Source organism: Gadus morhua, chromosome 13, assembly GCF_902167405.1.
Source record: "Gadus morhua chromosome 13, gadMor3.0, whole genome shotgun sequence".
Classification (NCBI taxonomy): Eukaryota; Metazoa; Chordata; class Actinopteri; order Gadiformes; family Gadidae; genus Gadus; species Gadus morhua.
Window position 1 is genome coordinate 1,307,879 of NC_044060.1, and position 22,864 is coordinate 1,330,742.

The 22,864-nt window shown below is 47.0% G+C and overlaps 1 protein-coding gene across 1 annotated transcript; it reads right to left on the reverse strand.

The window, feature by feature from the left end:
- Window positions 1-949: 949 nt before the first annotated feature.
- On the reverse strand, window positions 950-18,263 carry lrrc38b (leucine rich repeat containing 38b). Its single transcript, XM_030375647.1, has 2 exons — window positions 16,464-18,263; window positions 950-4,069 (listed from the first exon to the last, which is right to left on the reverse strand). The coding sequence occupies exons 1-2, from the start codon at window positions 17,098-17,100 to the stop codon at window positions 3,822-3,824; spliced, it is 885 nt and encodes a 294-aa protein (XP_030231507.1). The 5' UTR covers window positions 17,101-18,263; the 3' UTR covers window positions 950-3,821.
- Window positions 18,264-22,864: the final 4,601 nt, after the last annotated feature.

Below are 22,864 nucleotides of genomic sequence, written 5' to 3' on the forward strand. Positions count from 1 at the left end.
GTCTTATGTTGCTGTTTAATGTTTAATGTAGATCTGTGCAAAAAAAAAAGAGTCAGCCTGTTCAAATTAGCAAAGATTGTCTGCTTAATACCCAGTAAATATTTGCCTGGCGCACACAAGACGATTTTTAAAATTTAAAAACCTGAGCGACCACACAATGATATGGAGATACATTTAACGGTTTATGTCATTCAGTGTGGCAGCACACCACACACTGAACGATCCCATCCCCAGAAAACCTGCTCCTGATTCTCAAATCCCAAACTCTTGCCAATTCCAACTGCAATCACGCATTCAAAAACTTGTCTTGGGTCAAATAATCTGGGTCAAATCATCTGGCTAATTACCCTTTAGTGTGTAGCCTACCCAGCATAAGAAAGTATTTGAGAAAAGATGGTCTTAAAGTTACCAGAAACATGAAGCCTTAAGTGGACCTCATGAAACCAAGACCATACCATTACTATTCAGACACTCAAATCCAGAGCCACTAAGGGGGTGACAAGCAATGGTACACCGACCTACTTGTGGTTGGTGTCTATGCATCACATCATCTCGAACCACAAACCCTCCACTTCTGCCTCTAGCGCCACAGAACACGAGGGAGTATCAGTGCTGTGCTTCACTGTAACGGGGTAGCTATGTTTTGCTATTCCAGCAATAGTTCTTGGTCAGGATGATTTGTAATTATTCTCCTTACCTTTCAGACCACCGCGAGAGGTCAGTGAATCATGCTACGGTTTTTCCAGAGCGTTTTATTGTATATGTCAGATGCTAGACAGTGCAGAACATTCAGTTATCTTCTTTGACAGCTGCGGCACAACTGAATTATATTTAGAGAGTTGCATGAAAAAGGTAATCCTTGTAGTCATTCGAATTAATACTTTGTTTTACTCACTGCTTTTATGTTCTCATGATCCCTTTGCATATCTACTTAAAAAGTACAGAAGAGTTAAACAGGATTTCATGTGTTTTATTCTTTAAACCGACACTGATACAGGTACTGATACATATTAATTCTGCTGGAAAGGTTTGTTTGTTCTTGCATTGCCCTGGATAACGTAAACACCCGATCCAAATCTCAGTTTCTCTACTTTCCTGTCATCTGTGTTATCCTGACATCTCTACTCTGAGAAAAATATAATCCTGGATGTATAACAAGCTTTTTAAAAACTCAAATGTTGAAATGTTCCACGCTGGGATTTCAATTATCAATAGAAGCTTCTGGACTGAATTGGTAAATAAACAACTTCAAAGGTTTAAATAGAAAAATAGACATAAATCTGCATTGTAAATGGTAATCTCACAATCACATGCTATGTGTGGATATGTGTTACCTAATACAATGAATAAAGAAAAGTGGCGTGCTAATATGTTTAAATATAGTAGTTAAGTTAGATGCCTTTTGTTGAACAACTACACAGTAGTTAAAAATATTTTTTTATAAAAACTAACTCAACCACCATTCGTAATTGAAACGTAAATGTAAAATGCATGCTAGCATAACCAAATGTATGCATTTACTGCTAAATTAAGTGCAAGGTAAATGATAGACTGAATAAGTGAAAGCCTGAAGGAGTTTAAACAGTGGATGTAATATGTTTGTATTAATATTCTCCAGGACTTTTAACAAAAAAATGTATACTATTAAATTATTCAGGGGAAATTCCTACACCGGGTTTTGCCTTTTCTGTAGAACGCTTAAGTCAAGTGATGCAATACATCAACAACTCATTCACTTTATTTACCACTACCAGGTGATATTGGAGGACATTGCTGTCGTTAGTCCAATAAATGGGTCCAAATCTGCCCAATGTAAAATGTTGTTGCTTTGAATTTAAAGTATCATTGTATAATTCTAGTCATTGTGTGTTGCTAGGTCGAAAGGATGTTGAAATGAAAAACGCATGATGATGGACATACTATTTTATGAGAACTGCAATGAAACAGAAATATTGGGTTTTTGTACGCGTTTTTTGAAGAAATGACTACAACAGTGAACTACATCCCCCAGCTGCCTCTGCTCGGTGCCCAGGCCTGCTTGTATTAAGGGGCTTGACATTCCTTCTGCTCCATATCTCACATTGGCTGAATTATTCATGCCTCACAATAACGGCATGAACCACAGCAATATAGCGGTTCTTTGAGAAGCAAGGGAGAGAAAAAGAAATCAGGGCATCCAGTTTTATGCTTTCCAAATGATAATGATGCATTTCCCGAACATGCAAGAAAGATTTATGAATAAGGGGTGAAAAAATGCATTCATTGTGGTGTGCTGGCATACTTAAATATAAAATCATTGTGAATGTTAATGATTCTAGAGGCAACAAACAGGGGAGTTTCAAACAGAGAATGACAGACTCTGCAAGGCATTGGAAGATCTGTTTTAAAAATAATCTACCACAAACCCAATACTTTTTATGTTGTTTGTTTTTTTATGTTTTTTTTTATTTCTAAATTTTGTTTATAAGATATCTGTTTTGGAAGAAAACAAAAAGATAATCAAAATAAACGCCATATCTGAGCTCTAATAAAACATCTGTATTGGTAATGTCAGCTACAATATCAGATATTGGGAGAACATAACTCTTCTCAGCCCAATCACAAACATGTGATTTTGCTCGTCTCCAGTATGATGTACAACATGCTTCCTCATGAACACAATAACTCTCCTTCAGACTTTGCCTTTGGCAACACAACAGTAATTAGGGGCGTGCTGTGACCAAGTTCCACTTTCAACACATAAAGTGCATTGTTTGCCACATTGGTTCTGCATGGACTTCATGCCAATACTAGGTTTTCTATATTAATCACAAGAATAGATAGTGAATGAATATAGTTTAACACCGATCACAGTTATCAATCTAAGGAACACATGTCCTCTGGAAGTTTTAGATGTGTATATCTTATAGGTTTCATTTGGTGTCTACATTGTTTTATTTGGTGTACAAATGTTTGAATATAGGACAAATATACTTTTAATGTGAATACCCTATCTGAATACCAGACACACAAAATGTTACTACTCATTTCATGGTTATTATTTTCCCTAACTCTCAACGGTCTAAACCAGTTCCAGCTAGTGGTTTTTCATTTCTGATCGAGATTGAATGAGGCTGTCCAGACATTGAAAACGATATGCTGTGCCGGATCAACATGTTTAGGCAGTCTAATGCTGTGGACGTTGGTTAATATCACATCCTTTTTTTTTAGAATATCAAACTTTCTGTCATATACAAGATTACTTAATTCTATTTTTGTAAAGCCCTAAAGACATCCAAGGACCTGAGCAACTCCGGTCATTCAACAGGTCGCACTTGAGTGAGATCCACTTTGAACATTTCAGAATCTGAAAGTGGATGATTATTTTGACTAGATGTTGGTGAACTATTGGCTTGTCTACAACTCCTCCACATCACTGTAGCTTTGTTTGATAGTTGGTGCTTTCTGTACTCACAAACATACTCATCGTGTATACTGCTGCTTTCGTCCAAGAGCTAGTCTGTAGGCCGGCCTATGGGTTCTGGCAGACCATATTATGAACTCCATTACTGTGTGCATGTGTCACGTGTGAACTCAAGTCTCGGGACACGTTTCTTGGGAATGCCATTTGTCTTTTCATTGTGGTCAGTTTTTCTATGTTTTCAAAGCGTCCCAACCTCCACAACCCCCTTCCCGGTAATTCCTCCTCCTCCGAGGGTCCCCACGGGGGGGGGGGGGGACGACAGTGGCTGTATCCGAGCCCCCTGTCTGAGTCACCCTCTCAAAGCCAATTAGAGAAACCGGTCCTGGCCGGGTCAGAGCTCAGAGAGAGTCTCCTGGTCCTACTCCTCGCTCTCCTCCTCGTCCCCCTTGCTTCCCTTGCTCCAGCGCTGGAAGCAGTGCACCGTGGAGGCCAGGAAGAAGCTGGTCATTATGGCCACCACTGACACGGAGATCCCCGAGAAGATGATGATGAGGAGGTCGGTCAGGGTGAGGGTGACCTGGCACTCCCTGAAGCTGTCGTTGGAGAGCTGCGTCAGGGAGACGCGCCGGCCGTCCATGGGGAGGGAGCACTCCATGCCTTCCACACCTGCAGGGTCACAGGATGGGAAGGGTCAGAGGATCTCAGGAGCCAGTCTAAGTATGCCATATCTTTATCCAGAGATTCTTACATTACTGGTAGTGCATTCTTTACCAGTTGAGATGCATTATAGCTATTGTGGGTTTGATAGTTGATGAGTAATGGATTTGTCTATACTATGAAAAGGTTGTGTTGTGTTGTACTTCCTTGACATCCATTAACTATTTCCAAAATTTGTTTCAACAAACTTCAACACAATGTGTCTTTGTTTCATCTTCCGTAACTAAATTGCTAACAATTAAAATTTGCGGATTTTGAGGAATTTTGTTTCCTTGATATACCTTCTCCCGTCTGAAACTGAGGTTAAATACAAGTTGCAGATGTAAAATGCTCCAAACAACAACCGATATATTCCTAAAGACATGGGCCCCACAGGGGCACCTTGACTGGATGCATTAGGCGATTGATGAAAGCACAATAAATCAGCCGGACTGGTTTCCCTGGACGTCTTGGCTCTTCCTGAGTGCGGGCTTTACTGACATCCTTCAAAATAAAAGCACAGTGACACTGGCTCATTAGATCTCAAGGGCACTTCTTATTATCCCGAAGCAAGTTATAGATTTTCTTGGATACTAGGGATCAAGGGCAGGGAATGTCGTGGATGTTGAGCCTTCGAATAACAAGGGTCTGTTTGGTCAATGGGCCGATGGCTCCTGGGTTAAATGATGATGAATATCAGCATTGCTTCTACAGAAAAAGGATTCACCAAGTACGTGCACCTATAACCCTACATCCAATTCATACAAGAACTTAAATTTAAATGGAATATTCTGATAGGATTAAAATATGGTTCAATTTGGATTTCAAATTTGGATGTTTATGTATGAAGGCAGTCGTCACAGTCTGTCTCAAAAGCCCATATTGCTAACCACTCTAAATTGCAAGGAACAATTCCCCAAATGCAAGCACCTATTGCATTAGTTGCCAACGGCCATACAGTGGCAGGAGAAGCAATGGTTAAGTAACATGGTTATTATTAGTAATACGTTTAGTGAAAGGTGCTATGTGTATGTCCTCAAGAAACCCAATCATGACATGACAATTCCCTTCTGATGGAAAAGTCATGTCATCAATTTTACATTCTTTAAAATAACAAAAAAAATCACCATAGATATTCAAGGCTATCTATCTCTGGTGTCCAACACATTTTTCTCACACTCTCTTCACAGAAAAATGAAGGAAAAAAAAACACCCGATTGCCTTGTCAGTGTGGGTTGAAACGTTCCATAGAAACGGCTCATACACATTCACACAAACACAGGCAAGTGAGAGAAAGTGGGTGAGAAAGAGGGAGAGAGTAAGTGAGACAGCCAGTGAGAGAAGAGAGGGAGAGAGAGACAGAGAGAGAAGGTGGAAGACAGAAAATGCAGCAGCAGAATATCCTTCCAATCTTTGCTCTATAGTCAGCACATCTGAACACACTTTCAGAACTCAACAGGGTTTAAGCTTGTGATCAACCCAATGCAAATGTGCTCCATCATTTACCAGATACTAGGGATTTACTGGAACTAAACAAAGCAGCACAATTTGAAATATGATTAGTTTGTTATCTCCCTCAGGAGGTAGAGATGGGATCATGATGATTAATCAAGCTTGTTTTGGTTTGTGGGCTTGTGTTTGATTTCCCAGATTCAGCCTCATGAGACTCATTAACAAACTCATTTCAATTTGTATGCTTCCTTATAAAATGTACCTTGACTGACAGCCATGGCGGACGTGAGCATCAGTACGTGTTTTGTCGTGACAATGACCTTTGCTGGCCTCTAAAGGTTGCAGGCTGTGGTTGTCGTTATTGATGTACAATAAGGAGGAGCGGACCCTGGGTCCAATCTGGAGCGCCGACAGATAGCCGTTAAAGCTCACATCATGGTCCAGTGGTTCAGGGTTTTTGACCCCAAGCGGCAAAATGTTCAGTTCCAATCTCAACATGTGCAGCCTTTTACCAGTAAGCATACCGAGGAAGATGTGTTGCCCCTACCTCCTCATCAATTGCATGTATCAACATTATTTACTGCAAGTCACTATCGACGACGAGCGTCGGATATATAGTAAATCTGTCACCCACCCGCCGACACCTGCTCTCTATCAACCTCCATAGATACAGCTTGATGAAATAAAGGTGTCATGGGGATGAATTGAACTGCCATTTCGTCATTTTTTACAAAACCTACATAGGCTTCTCAATATCGTACTATAAAACAACAACTCTGCGGTAATTAAACACACCACTTAGTGAGCAGAGGCTGCAGGACTGTGTCCGAGACAGATGGACACTATTTATAATCCCTCTGCACCCACAGCCAAGTTGCATTCCACCTTGGAGAGTTGCACCCTTGTTGGCCCCTTACCTGTCGCAGTTAGGTGATAAATAGCGTTAGGAACCAGAGTTTGCTCTGTGAATATACAGCCCCCTCTGGAGCCATTCGTCCCGAGGCATTCGTCAAGCTCAAAGTAGGATTGCTTGCTATTCAGTTATTTAGCAGAGGCTTTCCAAGGCAGCTTAAAGTGGATCCACATCCGTATCGTTCCATATAGGTAGGGGAAAGGCGAGATGGGCATCGTGCTCAAGGATGCCTCGAGGTGAGGCTGTGGACATTCAAGAGAAAACAATGTACCTTTTAACTGGACGTCAAACCACACGGCCAATACTCTGTTACTCAATATTAGTTCTGTTAGGAATCACTCCTGTCATTTAACTATTTATTGCAAGAAATGGTAATAACATTTTGGTTTTGCCTTAACTAGCTACACCCGTTAAATGGGACTGTGTTCAATGATATTATGAGGATTATTCTGACAATAACAATGGATATTTTCTGCCAAAAGCATCAATGTTGGTTTGCCATGATTGAATAAGCAATTTATAATAAATAAAAATAATACATTAGATAGCAACTTGCATCAATAAAATAAACTGTACTCGTGGCAAGTCACTATTTTTTTAGCACAACATAAAAATGAAGACTAAGTGAGTTCCTTAAAATCTTGGACTTAAAGAAATAATTTCTGCTTAATCACATCCCTCCGCACGGTACAGGGGTTACATCCCCCCGCCCCGTGGCTCCAAGACGAGCTGATGGATGACAATCAGGAAGCTGTGCAGCCACGAGGGAGAGCCAATCCCCGTGGCAACGCTATGGCCCTGTCTCCCGGACTGTGATTGATCCGTCTGGCCGAGTGTGACGGACTGATATCGGACAGTTTTTCTTTTCCACACCGCCCCTTTGACACTACGCACTGGCTGTCCCTCCTGATTGATGAGTAGATTGATCCCTGGCAACCTCCCCCGTCTCCGCCGTTCTTGGTAACTCACGCACACACACAGCGTGGCATCATGTTAGCGCTTGAAGGGTACAAGTACCCCCGTTTATGGCCTGGTCTTGAAGGGTATGAGTTCAACTGTCTATGGCCCAGTCTTGAAGGGTATGAGTTCCCCTGTTTATGGCCCAGTCTTGAAGGGTATGAGTTCCCCTGTTTATGGCCCAGTCTTGAAGGGTATGAGTTCCCCTGTTTATGGCCCAGTCTTGAAGGGTATGAGTACCCCTGTTTATGGAGCGGTCTTGACACTTCTCTCTCGTCAGTCCTTGTGAAGGGGGAATTCAGGGGAGTGACGGCAAGTTAGACAAAAGTGCTTTTCCGGCAGTATTGCCCGGGATGGGTTATGCCACGCAAGGGGCCGTCCTAGGCCTACTCAATTGAGAGGAAGGAGCCGTGCTGAATGGAACGCGGTCACAAAGAGAGAGAGACGGCAGGATCATTTACTCACAATCAGGGAGAGTCTGGGTTAGTCTGATGCATCGAATGCAAGCAGGAGCTGCAGGCGTAGGAGGAGGAACGTGTGACTGCACAATGTGATAGTGTTCATGCGACAGCGTGAGTGCGTGCGTGTGTGGGGGTGGGGGGGATGAGGAATTATTCAGCAGGGATTTCCTCCCGCATGGAGACTTGGTGACATCATCGTTGCACAGGCGCACCCGAGGTGGCTTATCTGGAAAATCACAAGAAGCCAGACGTGAGGTTGCATCCATGCAACCGTAGACAGTCACACAATCAGAAGAGGGTTTTAATAAGGGGTGACCTGACTCAGCTGGTGGTCTTCTGTGGAGAAACATCTGCATTTCCTTTCTGTCCTCATAGAAATATAAAAGGGTCGATAGAGGGGAGTTTTGTCAAGGCACCGGTCTGTGCCCTCAGCTGGATGGAGAACCTAATTTGCACTCACAAAGAAGCCAATTTCCTCCCGTAAAAGGTTGTGAAGTGGCTCTTTATTGAAACAACGATTGCACCCCTGTTCTATTTCGGACGTGAGATGAAGCCTCGCCTGCGGTCCTGCAGGTCTGTCATTCAGTTGTTATCCGGTGGGTTTGGTCCACCGTTTGCCACTCTCTGTTCCCCTGCCATCACCCTCTCACTCCCCAACTTTAAATAACCATTAAACCAGGCCAGGGTAAAAGAGGAACTTGTAAATTGGAGCAGATATTTTTCCTCCCTTCGCATCGGCTACGGGTGTCAGAGAAGGGAGCGACTGCGTCGGGTGTGCAGTGGCCCCGGCGGATCCCATTGGCAGCCGCGGAACTGCCAGCGCAGTGTGGCTAACAGGTGTCACCTGGAAACCAGAGCCCTGTGTAGGGGAACAGACTGACCCAGCTGCAGGCTCTGCTCTATAGGGGAGCAGCACGGCCCTGACTAGTGTTCAGCCAACATAAAGCCCCCAACCTCAGAGCAGTCGGGCTGGGTCGGATTACCTTGAGCCGGGTTAGATGAGCTATGGAAAGGTGTTGTGCTGAATTATGGATGGTCTTTGTCCATGCTTAACCCAAGAGCACCGGAGACAGCGGGGATCATGTTTACACTCATCACCACATTCAAACATTTAGGAGCTGAGCAGAGGAAGCATAAAAACAGGTGTTCATCACGGAGACACAAACGATGATGGGTCCATCACACGGGGTTCTGGTGTAGCTCTTTGCAAGAGATGATTACATTTGGCTCTGCATTATAGGTCTAATTACGTATTGGGGATTTAGTTTGCTTTACCTCTGCTGTATGATCACTGTAACACCGCCATCTGGACGCCTCTTCACCGGACGCTCCAGATCTCCAAAAGAACGTCATTGGTCTGGCCCTCCAGGGACGGGTGCTTTTGCGTTATCCCAGAATAATAGGTTTTAGGATTCAGAACCCAGCAGGCAGCGTGCAGGCGTACAGTGATCAAAGTTTTTAACACAAATGTGTGCGGTGCTGTCAACTCACGAGCCCCCAGGGAAATCAGATGTGAGAATGGAATGGAAATACAGTGTTTCACACGCGAACCCCAGCTGTTCTGCTCGGCGGGCCACCTCAAGACAATTACCAAAATAAACCAGAATAAATGTCTGTTGTTCTGCCCCTGTAACATGTTTACGTGGCTCCAGGTACGGCGGCGTTTTGTCTTGCCCTTATGACCTTTCCAAGTCTAGACAAATTTTGAAAATGAGCTGCACGGTGGTATAATAATAATAATAATGGGTTGAATTTATATAGCGCTTTTCTAGACACTCAAAGACGCTTTTACAGGGAAGGGGGAACCTCACTAACCACCACCAGTGTGTAGCATCCACTTGGGTGATGCACGGCAACCAATCTGCGCCAGAACGCTCACCACACACCAGGTATGTGTGTAATCACATGTCATGTGTTTTCTCTTTTCTTGTGTTGTTCCAAATTAAGAGGCTTATCAAAGCAGGCTTACTACCCTAATGAGCAGACATCTGTAATGCATAATCACTTGTAATACAGTATTCCCAGAATAGTCCATGATATACCCCCCACCCAGAGGCCAGTCATTAAGTTAATTAAATGATACGGCTGTGTGTGCCCGCCATGTTCTTGAAGCCAAATCAATAACGGTGAAGCTTACCGCATCATGTTTGTTAATAAGGGATATTTCCCCTCCATCCCCGACGCAGTCTACCGACAAAGTCTTCCCTTTGTTAAAGGTGTTATACAATTTATGAGAATAATGCCAACTACTGGCAATGAAGAGGAATTACACCAACACAGGGAAAGCTCATGTCATCATCATGCTATTAACCCTTCTGGGAGCTAATCCAGAAAGTAGGATTTCTATGTTTGCCGTATCATTCCAAATTCGTGGGAATCTTCAGTTCCCAGAAACAACGGTTAAACCCTTGATTTGGCTGCAAATCAGTATTGCTACAAAGATTACTTAAATATGAATTGCCTTATGCTTAATTTTGATATAGGCTACTGTATATTTAGTGCACTGAAGCTATGCATGTTACATATTTAATACAGGCTACTTATGTTCAATGGACTTAATAGAACTGGATGGATTAGTTCCTGCATTCACTTGCATTATTTACAATGTTAACGCCGTTCGCAGCTCCTTTCCTCTCTTACTCATGTATTACTAAAACATATCCAGTAAATGCTCCCAAGAATATATAGCTTTCAAAGTGCCTCTAGTCACCGTCACCATATATCACCATGACAACCTCTGGAATATCACTTGCGTGGATTCTCTGACGCAATCATTGTGGCATCCATGATCGATCATGTTTTCAGTTTGTGAATGATGTCTTTGAGCGCCTACCACAAAGGTCCACTTTAGACACTCAACCCATCAGAGTCCAAGTAAACTTTGTCGGCAAAATGACAATATGTCATTCCTGAGCCTGAGCCTGAAAATACCATTGCTTGCTGAAACTAGCTCCTCACACACTCATGTAAAGCTAAATACATCAGTAGCTCTGAGTCATAGTTACGATTCTGCTATCCATGAACAGCTGATGAAGAGAATATGAAACAGCTACCAGAAGATGTATTGTCGCTTTGCTCTTGCTATTTAGGATTTGATTGGTGATGGTTGGAGTACAGACTGCATCCTGCTTACTTTCAAAACCCAAATGGGTTTATTATTGATTACAATATTATTCCTCTTCTGCTACAATTCTCCTCTAAAATTGACTTTTAGAGGAGAATGTGTAGGTGATTGATTAATGAATACTGTTAGTTGAGTATAAGATATATTTGAGCTGAAAATAGTTCTTAATGCCATGTTGTTTTTAAAGTACACCTAAGATCAAGATTTTGATGGGGTTGAAAGAGTAAGGGCCCTATTTGAACGGTCTGAAACACAAGTGAGAAGCGCCAAGCGCTAGTAGCTTTGTGGGCAGTTCTATGGCGATGTTGCTATTTTACTGGCGCATTAATAACTCTTACGCCCGGCGCAAATCTAAAAAGTGTTGGTCTGAAGTAGCCTAATTACCCGTAGGTGTGGTTCGGGCGTAACATGCAACAAACCAATGAGAGTGCCATCTCCCATCCCCTTTAAGAGCCATGAGCGCATTTGAATCTGATGAGTTGATATTTTGACAGTGCGTTTGCAGTCTCCGATGAGACAGATGCATGACCACATGAATTTCAAACTTCAAATGGCTCAGTTTATGGCCAAATAATATGGCCTAATTCACACGTGGAATAACGTTTTCTTCCACCTTCAGAAATACTCAATCCTCAAATAAATTTCGGCAAAGTGAACACGCATATGATATGCGGTAACTGTGGTTCTATTTAATGATACACGCAATACATTAACAAAAATCGTTTCTTACCAGTATTGTATGCATTATCGTTATCGACTTGTGATCCTAATATGCATGTGTCCCCCCGTTAATATACATTGCTATGGACTGTATTATGCGTTACGTGTTTAGTTTGCGTGTGTTTAAACAGATGGATGCACACACGGCGCCGGCTTTCATTCATTCTTTAACACATACACACACGTGCGCCCACATTCATTCACTCTTTTTAACACTCACTCGCGGTAAAACAATGTTTTATCACAATCAAATACTCATCAATCCTAAAAGTTATCGACTGGTACTCGATGTCTGTGTCAAGAAAATATGTGTTTGCTGTATGGTGTTTGCAGATGCATTGATTTAAAAGTACAACTTATTAACGCTGTATCAGCTGTTCTTTCCCAAATAATTTACCAAGAATGTGTGGCTAGATAGAGGAGAGAAGCAAAGTGTTCGCGCCACTGACTTTAAACCAGGTATTTCCTGGTTTGTGGCTCGATTGTTCTGAAACTGCAAAATAGCACCAGGGAACGTTTGCGCCACAACACGCCTCCTCCTTTCGCCGAGCCGCCCATTGGGCCGCAAGATCATTCCCTACTTAACAGGCGTGTGGCGGTGGAGGGAACAGAACGCTCTGCGCCAGTTGCAAACTAGCAACGACACATGCGTCAGTGTAGAAAGTAAATTGCGCCGGATGCAAGATAGGGCCTAAAATGTCACTGATATTGCTACGCTCTTCATAAAAGAAATTGGTGAGAGAAAATGGAGCCCTATAGAAAAGAGGTCCCTTTACTCTCCATTGATATTGGTATTGATCATTCTTCTTTAGCCACACACCTCTCACAAGCATCATAAAGCTGAGTGCACTCTCTAGTGCAGGCTAAGCATTTTGTGAGTGGAGAACCTGCACCTAGCTAGAAGTGTAGTAAAACAAAGCCAATGGTTTATGTTGTTTCCGTGGTTGGATGCAAAGAATGGCAAATCTACGTAGTAGAGTAATCTACCCCCATTCTTTGTAAACCAATGGGTGATGCTATTTATTTTTGTCCATACAAGTCAAACTTCTAGTTAGATGCATGCCAAACTAGACACCAACTACACTCAAGTCAAGACAAACATCTCTAACTGACAATAATCAAACGATGAGAAATACAATCTTTTAAACAATAGAAGGATGCTTTTTACGTACCCAAGAGGAAACATATATATTAACTTGAGCTGCTAGCAATGTTAGCCCTAGCAGTTATAATGCAGTTACTGTATACCATTAATGGCCTAAAAAGAATCAGGTTCCAGTCATTGTAATGTTCTATGGCAGGTTTATTGTAGTTGTAACGCAATTATTTTATTACAACATTATTATGGTTGAGCTTGAAGATCCCACTCTGTGCGCTAGCCATTCAATTCTACAAAGCATGCATGTAATTACCCATTGATCCATTCTAATTGTACATGAATCCACTTTGTGTTTTTAAGGTGACTATCTTAGAAATGGTAGGCAAAATCTACTCCTACTTCTATTCTACACTAAACTATGGAGTTCTAATAATACCCTCAACCACGTCCATGTATCAAACCATCTCCCCAGTGTTATGCAGAGTTCATGTTTTTCTGACAGTATTTTTAGTCGTTTTTTCGCCACAGGCCTTCATTCCAGGAAGCTAGTTTGGTACGGCTTCACAAAAATTGAAGATGACATTGTGGTTTTTTAAGTCTCTGGACAGAGAGCTTCACATCTGACTGCAGCGATCGCTCTGCCCTCCTCTCACCCATCTCATTTGCATCGTCTCCCCGTTCAGAACAATGATTCCCTCTTCTGTCTGCTTCCTGCTGCCGGCCTTGTTAACATCTCTAATGCACCTCAGACACCGGTGATGGAGAAGCCATTGGCAATAACAAAAGGAAGCCCAGCATCAACAAACACACTAATAAAACCAACCAACCTAATGCTGAACCTTCCGGGGTATTGTGGGGGTCTGTCTTCAATATCAACGGCTCTCTTCTCTCCAGTTCATAAAAAGCTAAACAAGCCGCTGATTGGAATCCAAGAGGCGTATACGAGGAGGAGCACACATTACCGGTCCACTCTGAGTCCACATAGAGAGCGCCGCTGCTTGGCAGACCAATCAGGAGCCGGGCCGGCGTCCCCTGGCCTCTGATTGGCTGCTTGATGTCTGTTTGGCGGCGCCGTAGAGGATTCACACGGAGGCAGACAGGCAGAGGTTTTTGCACATGCACCTTGCACGTGTGCAGGTGAACGTGTGGGAGAGGAAGGGTGTGGGAGAGGTATCCCAGGTTGCATGGCGTGCCATCATCCTTTCTTTGGTCTGACCAAGGCTGTAAATTGCCCCAGAATCCAGCGTTGGAAGGAGAGGGCTTGTGTGTTAACGTCTGTGTACGCTTTGTGCTTTTGCCCATATCTAGTCTCTGTATTGAGAATGAGCCACTAGATCTCTTTTGACGCATGCACGTGTGTGAAGCATCCATTATGCCCTCCGTATCCGGGGGAGACAATGGTGATCTAGTCCCTCTCCATCACCTATTAAACGGACGTGATGAGGGGCGTAATCCTGTCACACGGCCTGGTGAATCATACCTCAAGACGTGGCACTGTGGTGTTTCCAATCACACGCACACATGAAGGGCAATCGGTTAATGTCCTCGTTTTATGACCAGTTCAATGTCACCAAGAATGACCTTGGCGGTAGCTATGGACACAGAATCACCTCCATCCCCTTTGAGGTTTGACCCTCTCCCTGCCCTTTTGCAGCTTTGAATCATAAAGTCTTTTCATTTCAGCACTTGGTCATAAATGCCATGGTTAACTCTTAGCATGCTGTTAGCCTTTAGCATGGTGCTAACCCTTGTGGCAGAGCGTTAGCCTTTAGCATCATGGTATCCCGTCTGTCGTTCCAAAACAGAGCCCTGGTCCCAGTCAGCACCGTCTATGGCTCGGTCGGCAGGGCTGTTTACGTCTTCACTTCCCCCCCCTCCCCCTGCGAGCCTGCTGCACGTAGCCGCTGATGAGCGTGCGGCGTGCGGCCCGCGGCCCGGCTGTTATCAATAACACACCGGCCCATGACCTTGAGAAGGGGCGCCTCTGGTTTTATATGAAATGAGTGTCTGTTCATAAGAGCGGCTTCAAATAAACGTGGCCTTGATGAATACGAGGTAGCGGGGGTATTAACTCTTCATGGAATAACATCGGGGATTTCCTCTCAACGCTGAAGTAGGGAGATATAAATATTATCAACAGTGGTTCCTAAACATGTTCCAAGTGGGGGATAAAAATAGACCATGGCATAATGACTACTGGCCTGAAATGTAGATTTGATTAATCTCCATGTGAGCAGATTTGGTGCACTGTGCAACGTTCTCGTAGAAAACACACCGTATGTTAGGGAGTATATTGTCTAGAATGACCTCATAAGAATCGACTATTAAGTTCCTACCCAGAGTACACTTCCTCACGGATAATATCATTCCCCTGGGAAGTCTACATGTCAGAGAAACCACACCTTTTGCAGGCAGACACACACCACAGACACTCTTCACGCACACACGTATAAATATAGACCCCAAAACACTCCATTCTCTTACCTAACTCCTCCCTGCGGGCTGAATGTGTATGCTAGACCTGCCATGATGGGTCGAGGGAGAGGGAGCGAGGCAGTGAGGGAGCGAGGCAGAGAGAGAGGGATGCATAGAGGGAGGCAGAGAGCGAGAGAGAGAGAGACTCTCAGTCGCAGGAGCCCGTGAGTCTGGGCTTGTTATATTTGATTACCGCTGGTTTCGAAGCGTATCCCACGATGGAGATAAATGCATTGACCTCTTGTCAGTGACTACGGTGCCAGAGGTAGAAGGCATGCGCATGTGTACAACGAGGTGTCCACTATATTATAAAGGTCAAATACGTACAGGTTGTTCTATTGATCTGCTGAGAGGGAGATACATCTCCATTGAGACTTGATAGGGCCATAGTTGAGATTATAAAACCTTCTCTACTGTTTCAAATGTAGAACAACCGCGGGAAGACTGAGCAGCACATGAACACAAAGGTTGTTTGAATATCAGACCATTTTCCATCGTAGAGAATACAAAGCGCTTGTTTATTCTTGCTTGTTATTCTCTCATGCAGTGTGTTGTTCCCACACTGTAAAAGATGGGGGTGGAGAAAAGCCAGATACAGATTTAGAACGGAGAGAGGAGGAGGAGAAGCAGGAGGGGGTTGGAAGGGGTTCCCTGTCCTTCAGAGCGACAAAAACAAATTGAACGGCGCACTGTGTGGATCAGTTTACTCACGCTGGAAGCACAGAATCACCGCCCTCCCACAGAGGAACAGCTCTTTATAATGTAGAATGTACCGCCCAAAGATTTGTTAGTAATGCCGGGTTAAGTCATTGAAACGTTGGACTTCCCGCTTAAAGGTCCTTGGTTCCATACCCGCAATGTCCACAGCCTAAAGTCCTCGAGTGTCCTGTGGAGACGGACAACCTAACGCCCCCGTCAGCACCTTAACGACAAACATCTCAACAACTCCCTGAGAGACCCCTTCACAAACCGAGCGGGGCTAGGGTTAGGGTTAGGGTTAGGGTTAGGGTTTGACTCCCTGAGAGACACCTTCACAAACCCAGCACCCCCCCACAGTACAGAGCGGGGTTAGGGTTAGGGTTAGGCTTAGGGTTAGGGTTTGACTCCCTGAGGGACACCTTCACAAACCCAGCACCCCCCCACGGTACAGAGCAGAGACTCACCATTGGGCAGCTTCTGGCGGTTGTCCATCAGCCAGGCGAACAGGTTGGCAAAGTTACAGTTGCACACCCATGGGTTCCCCTCCAGCCGGACCAGCCGCAGCGAGGGCAGCTGGCTCAGCGCGCCCACGTGCAGCGTGGACAGGGCGTTGCGCTCCAGCTCCAGCTCCCGGAGGGACGTCAGGCCCAGGAAGGCGTCCTCGTTGACCGCGCTCAGGTAGGGGTTGTTCCCCAGGCGCAGCTTGATCAGGGAGCGGGACTCGCCGAAGGTGCCCTTGGGGATCTCCGTCAGGTTGTTGCTGCCCAGGTCCAGGAACACCAGGCGGGACGAGGTGCTCAGGGTGCCCACCTCGATGTGTGACAGCGTGTTGTTCCGCATGTCCAGGTACACCAGGTCGGAGTACAGCACCAGGAAGTCCGCGGGGATGCGCGGGATCCAGTTGTCGGACAGCAGCAGCCGCCGCACGTCCAGTGGGATGCCTTCGGGGAGACGGGTGAGACCCCGGGCGCTGCAGTCCACCGTGTGGGGGTCCGGGCACAGGCAGGTGGTGGGGCAGTTCTCCCCCCGGCTGGGCGGCGCGAGGGTCAGGAGGAGGGCCAGGGTGAGCTGGAGCCAGCAGACACATGGCGACATGGTCATAGGGCGGACTGAGGAGGGAGAGGCAGAGGCTGGGGTAAGGAGCGCGCTGGGGGAGGGGGAGGGAGGGGGAGGAGAGCGAGGGAGGGAGGAGAGCGAGGGAGGGCGTGAGCCCAGATGAATAAAGGAGGACGAGGGTCAAAGGGCAGGGGACTAGGAGAGGGGAGGGGAGGGGGGGAGCGAGAGGGGGAGGAGGAGAGGCATCAGTCCTCACAGAGGAGCGTCATGCCGACGGAAGGAGATGACGGACGGCTCTCAGGACGCGGGCGGCGAGCGGACGCGGGGAGGCGGCGCCGGTTCCTGGCGGGTCATGAAGCGAGCGCCGGCTCGGAGGAGAGAGAGACCAGCTGGGAGGTTTTAACGGCGGGAGAGGACAGCTGGACAGAGAGAGGAGTCAGAGCTTCAGCAGAGGAGGTGATGGAAAAACAAACTCAGGACACCGGAGAAAGACACGGAGAGGGAGGGCGAGAGGGGGAGGGGTCGAGGAGTCAGAGGGGGGAGGGACGGGGGATTCCGTTGGTTCGTCACCCTAACCCCAGTCAGTCAGTCGCTGTGGCGGCCGGGGGCGGACGGCAGCGGGGCCGGCGGGGTCAGCGACGCGAGAGCAGACGCGCGGAGGAGGTCACGGGAGCGCGACGCACAGAGACCAGAGGCACCACATCCCCACGCCGCCGCCGCCGCCGCCGCCGCCGCCGCTTCTGGGGGTCCGCCGCTGCGTGGGGAAGCCTGGCGAGCTGAGCACGGAGCCAGGAGCCCAGCAGGCATCGCTGTGGCGCGCACCGAGAGCCTCCTACCTACACACGCCGCGCCACCGCACACGCTCACTCTGCCTCCACGCTCCGCCGCCTCGTTCTGCGAGGGCTCCGCCTCTCACTCCGTCTCTCCCGCTCTCTGCCTCTCGCTCCCGCTCTCTCCCGCTCTCTCGCTGCAAAGCGCTGCTGTAGGAGCGCAGCGCGGAGCACTACTGCGCGGTGCAGCGGGGTCTCAGAGCTCCGTTGCCATGGTGAGGCAGCCCGATGTCCAGCGAGGGGAGCCACATGCGTGTGGACGGGCTGCTGGTGCCGGGCTGCAGCGACGCGGCTCCACTAACCTCAACGCACGGACAGACTGAGCCGGGGTTTATCTGATGCCTTACACTCCCACCAGGACCCCCTCTCCCTCCCTCCCTCCCTCCCTCCCTCCCTCCCTCTCTCTCTCTCTCCCTTTCTTCCTCTCTCTCTCTCTCCCTTTCTTCCTCTCTCTCTCTCTCTCTCTCTCTCTCTCTCTCTCTCTCTCTCTCTCTCTCTCTCTCTCTCTCTCTCTCTCTCTCTCTCTCTCTCTCTCTCTCTCTCTCTCTCTCTCTCTCTCTCTCTCTCTCTCTCTCTCTCTCTCTCTCTCTCTCTCCTCCTCCCCTCCCTCCCTCCCTCCCTCCCTTTCTTCCTCTCTCTCCCGCTCTCCCTCTCTCTCTCTCTCTCTCTCTCTCTCCCTCCTCCCCCCCTCTCCTCGTTGCCTCGGAGGCGTGCCTCAGCCACGTTGTCAACATGTGATGTCACTTCCCCCCAGGACAGACGATAATAATATAGTGGATTTAAAAAGCATTCAAAATGGAAAGCATTCCAGGTCTTCTATTTTACTGAAGGACCATCCCTCTTCACCGTCGAATGATTCATATTAAAATGGATAGAATTAGAAATGACTCATAAAATGCTATTTTATGGATGAATATTTCCCTATTCTTTTGGTTTCTATTAAAGTAGCCCTATCATGCATGTGTTTGTGTTTCACCTTTCGCCTCGTCATACCCAGAACACAATGCCGTGACATTCAGCCTCGGTCTGCGTTACATCACATGTTTTACCCGTGTCTCGCTGGGAGAGGATTACACAACCTGCCGGTGGCACGTGTTCATTAGTTATTTCAGAAACACATCTGTGACCTTTTTAGAATGAACTTGATCTACTATTCGTAATTCCTGCATGTATTCAGCAATTCCTTCATTGATGACTGTATTTTTTATATTTTTAATTTATATAAATAATGTTTTTTTATGAAATATTCCTGTCTGTATGTTGGTGGTCTTTTGGTTTGGTTGTTGGTTTGTTGTTATTTGTGTCACAGAGCAGAGATGTGTTGGTGTGTGGGGGCTGTGGGCTCGTCGTGCTGATGGCGATCCCCTTCCAATGCAGTCCACCTGATCACAGAATGGTTTATACCTCCCCTCCCTCCTCATGTGTCCAGACCCCCTCCACCTCCTCCCCTCAACCCACAGTCCCCACCAGATCGCCCTCCCCTTCCCCAACCCCCACCCCCCACAGTTCCAAGAACAACTCGTGCAAAATAAGTCATCCAACCAGTTGTGTCGCGGGGAGAAATATCTGCAAAGTCACGGAGCACTTCCCTAATAGGATTTGGTGCAACAGGTAATTGCAATCAGGACCAAGGTGGCTGCGGAGGCCATGGAGACGGGGGTCCGAGGGGGGGGGGGGGTCTGCGACGCCCCGACGGTGACAACGTGAGTGAGCGTGTGTCACTAACGAGCTGCGTGTGTGTGTGTGTGTGTGTGATGTCTAACACTCCGCCTCACTACAGCATCACATGCCCCTTACGGAACTGATAACACAGGATATATTGTGTTATAATACACACAATTACACAATAGAATGACTACAGCTCACACGTGTATGTGTGTGTGTGTGTATGCGTGTACGTGTGCATGTATTTCTTCGAGCCGCTGATGGAAACGCACGCCTCAGAGTCTGCGTCAGGCAGCTCCAAGAGGACGGAGCGGCCTGAGGCTAACATGACGCGCCGCAGCAACAGGTAATCTAATCAACCCAGTGACAGCCGCGCGCAGGGCCGTCGCCGGGGGAGACGGCCCTGCGTAGACGCCATGTGTGTTACTGCTGGGGTTGTGTTTGGCTTTCCTTAAGTATCTTTTATTACATGCTTAATATAAAAACGTATTATAGAATAATCTGTGTGGCTGGGGGGGCTCTACCCGTTCCGGCGTTGGACTCTGGGGGAGTGAGGTTCTGGGGATCAAATACCCAATACCTGTAATCTAGATGTAAGCCCCCTTGAGCAAGATGCTTTCACCGTGACCTGCCCCTGAATGACAAGTATCTTAAGAGGAGGTCCTGGGGATGTTATTAAGCATATTACTGCTGCTTGTCCATTATTCTCATTGGCTCGGGTGACCTGGAGGGAAACTTGAACAAAATGAATTGTTTTTAAATATTGGTAAACCGCCAAGACGTCCAACCTGGGGTCATTGGTGACGACAGACACCGTAGGTCTGTCCTCTATGGGTGACGGTCTGTCCTCTCTACAGGGGACGGTCTGTCCTCTCTACGGTGGACGGTCTGTCCTCTCTACAGGGGACGGTCTGTCCTCTCTATGGGTGACGGTCTGTCCTCTCTACAGGGGACGGTCTGTCCTCTCTACAGGGGACGGTCTGTCCTCTCTACAGGGGACGGTCTGTCCTCTCTATGGGGGACGGTCTGTCCTCTCTACGGTGGATGGTCTGTCCTCTATGGGTGACGGTCTGTCCTCTCTACAGGGGACGGTCTGTCCTCTCTAAGGGGGACGGTCTGTCCTCTCTACGGTGGACGGTCTGTCCTCTCTGGTGGACGGTCTGTCCTCTCTAGGGTGGACGGTCTGTCCTCTCTACGGGGGACGGTCGACCTCTCTAGGGTGGACGGTCTGTCCTCTCTGGTGGACGGTCTGTCCTCTCTACGGTGGACGGTCTGTCCTCTCTACGGGGGACGGTCTGTCCTCTCTACGGTGGACGGTCTGTCCTCTCTACGGTGGACGGTCTGTCCTCTCTACGGGGGACGGTCTGTCCTCTCTACGGGGGACGGTCTGTCCTCTCTACGGGGGACGGTCGACCTCTCTAGGGTGGACGGTCTGTCCTCTCTATGGGGGACGGTCTGTCCTCTCTACGGGGGACGGTCTGTCCTCTCTACGGGGGACGTGGTGGACGTCTGAGGAGACCCGACCTCACGGGGAGCCTCTTAAACGTTTGGGCTTTTATTTAGCGCCTAACAGGAACAGATCGCTCCCAACGGCAGGCCGCTGTCTCGCGGACGGAGCATCAATCCAGCGGGCATCAGACCGATGCTGCATTATGAACACCATAACAGGTGAGTCATTTTAAATAGTCCGTGTTTTAGACATTATTACTTTGGTATTGAAAGGGTGCAATTAACAAACGATGGCTACTTCATGATATGCGTTGTGCCTCTGGCAGTCAGGTTTACCAAAGAGACTCAATTCTTTGTTTGTGTGCCCATCATTACTGAGCAGCTGGTACTTGAACTCATTTCTAAAGGATGCAAGGAGTGAAGGCGTGACGGAGTGAAGGAGTGACGGCGTGACGGAGTGACGGCGTGACGGAGTGACGGCGTGACGGCGTGACGGCGTGACGGAGTGAAGGAGTGAAGGAGTGACGGAGTGACGGAGGACGGAGAGCTGGGAGTGGAGCTGGTTCCCTCACTCTGTGGTGGAGGAGATTCAAACCATCGCGGTGAACGCATGAAAGTAAACCATTTGATTATTCATGACCATTCCTAAATTATTTACACGTTTATCTTTGCTCGGTCTAACACAGGGCTATGAGGGCTCATGGTCTAACCCAGGGCTATGAGGGCTCATGGTCTAACCCAGGGCTATGAGGTCTCATGGTCTAACCCAGGGCTATGAGGGCTCATGGTCTAACCCAGGGCTATGAGGGCTCTTGGTCTAACCCAAGGCTATGAGGGCTCTTGGTCTAACCCAGGGCTATGAGGGCTCATGGTCTAACCCAGGGCTATGAGGGCTCTTGGTCTAACCCAGGGCTATGAGGGCTCATGGTCTAACCCAGGGCTATGAGGGCTCTTGGTCTAACCCAGGGCTATGAGGGCTCTTGGTCTAACCCAGGGCTATGAGGGCTCATGGTCTAACCCAGGGCTATGATGGCTCTTGGTCTAACCCAGGGCTCTTGGTCTAACCCAGAGCCAATCTGAGCGGAGGGGGGGATAACAAATGTCAAACTTCCCGGAAAAATCCGATCCTTTCCACGTTCTAGGGCGGCGTGGGGACTGCGTATCCTTTAATTTGAACCAAGATAACAGAGCGTGTGTGTGCGCTCCGTCCTGTGCCACAGATGGATCAGAAACAACAAGTTTAAACTCATTTGATTGAATTCACGACAGTATATTTCTGCCTTTTTGTTGACGCGTCTATCAAAAGTGATCAGGAACTGGGGATGTGAGTCCCTGCGTTAGCACACATTAGGAATTATGATCAATCCTGAAGTTCAATAAAGTAACATCTGTTTTTTGAATTGATGTACAGTAATAGGACATGTTGTATATTAAAGTAGAGTGCAAGTAGAGTTCACGAAGGAGTTGGCATCTACCTCAAGGCTTCCTCCAGTAGACTGCAGACCATAGTGCTGTTTCACTCAACTGCCCATTAATCATTACAGCCCGTTTGTAGCCAAGATACATAATGCTGATTTTTGGGTTTTCTAATCTTTAAATTGCACTTCCCAGTTCAAGTTGTACACTGTTTGTGTTGCTGAGGGCTCACTGTTTCTGCTGATCAGTGGATAATGATATGGATAATACTATTGGAATTAACACTGTTGCTAGCTAATAAATCAACCGTCCTGAGACTGGTTTCTAAAACATCTATCTATTGGTTTCATTTCATCAGTTGGACTCAACGCTTATTGCTTAGGCAAACATTTACATAATATGCAAAGGCCTCACCCGAGTAGTGCTATAAGTACACTCAGGTGAGGTAG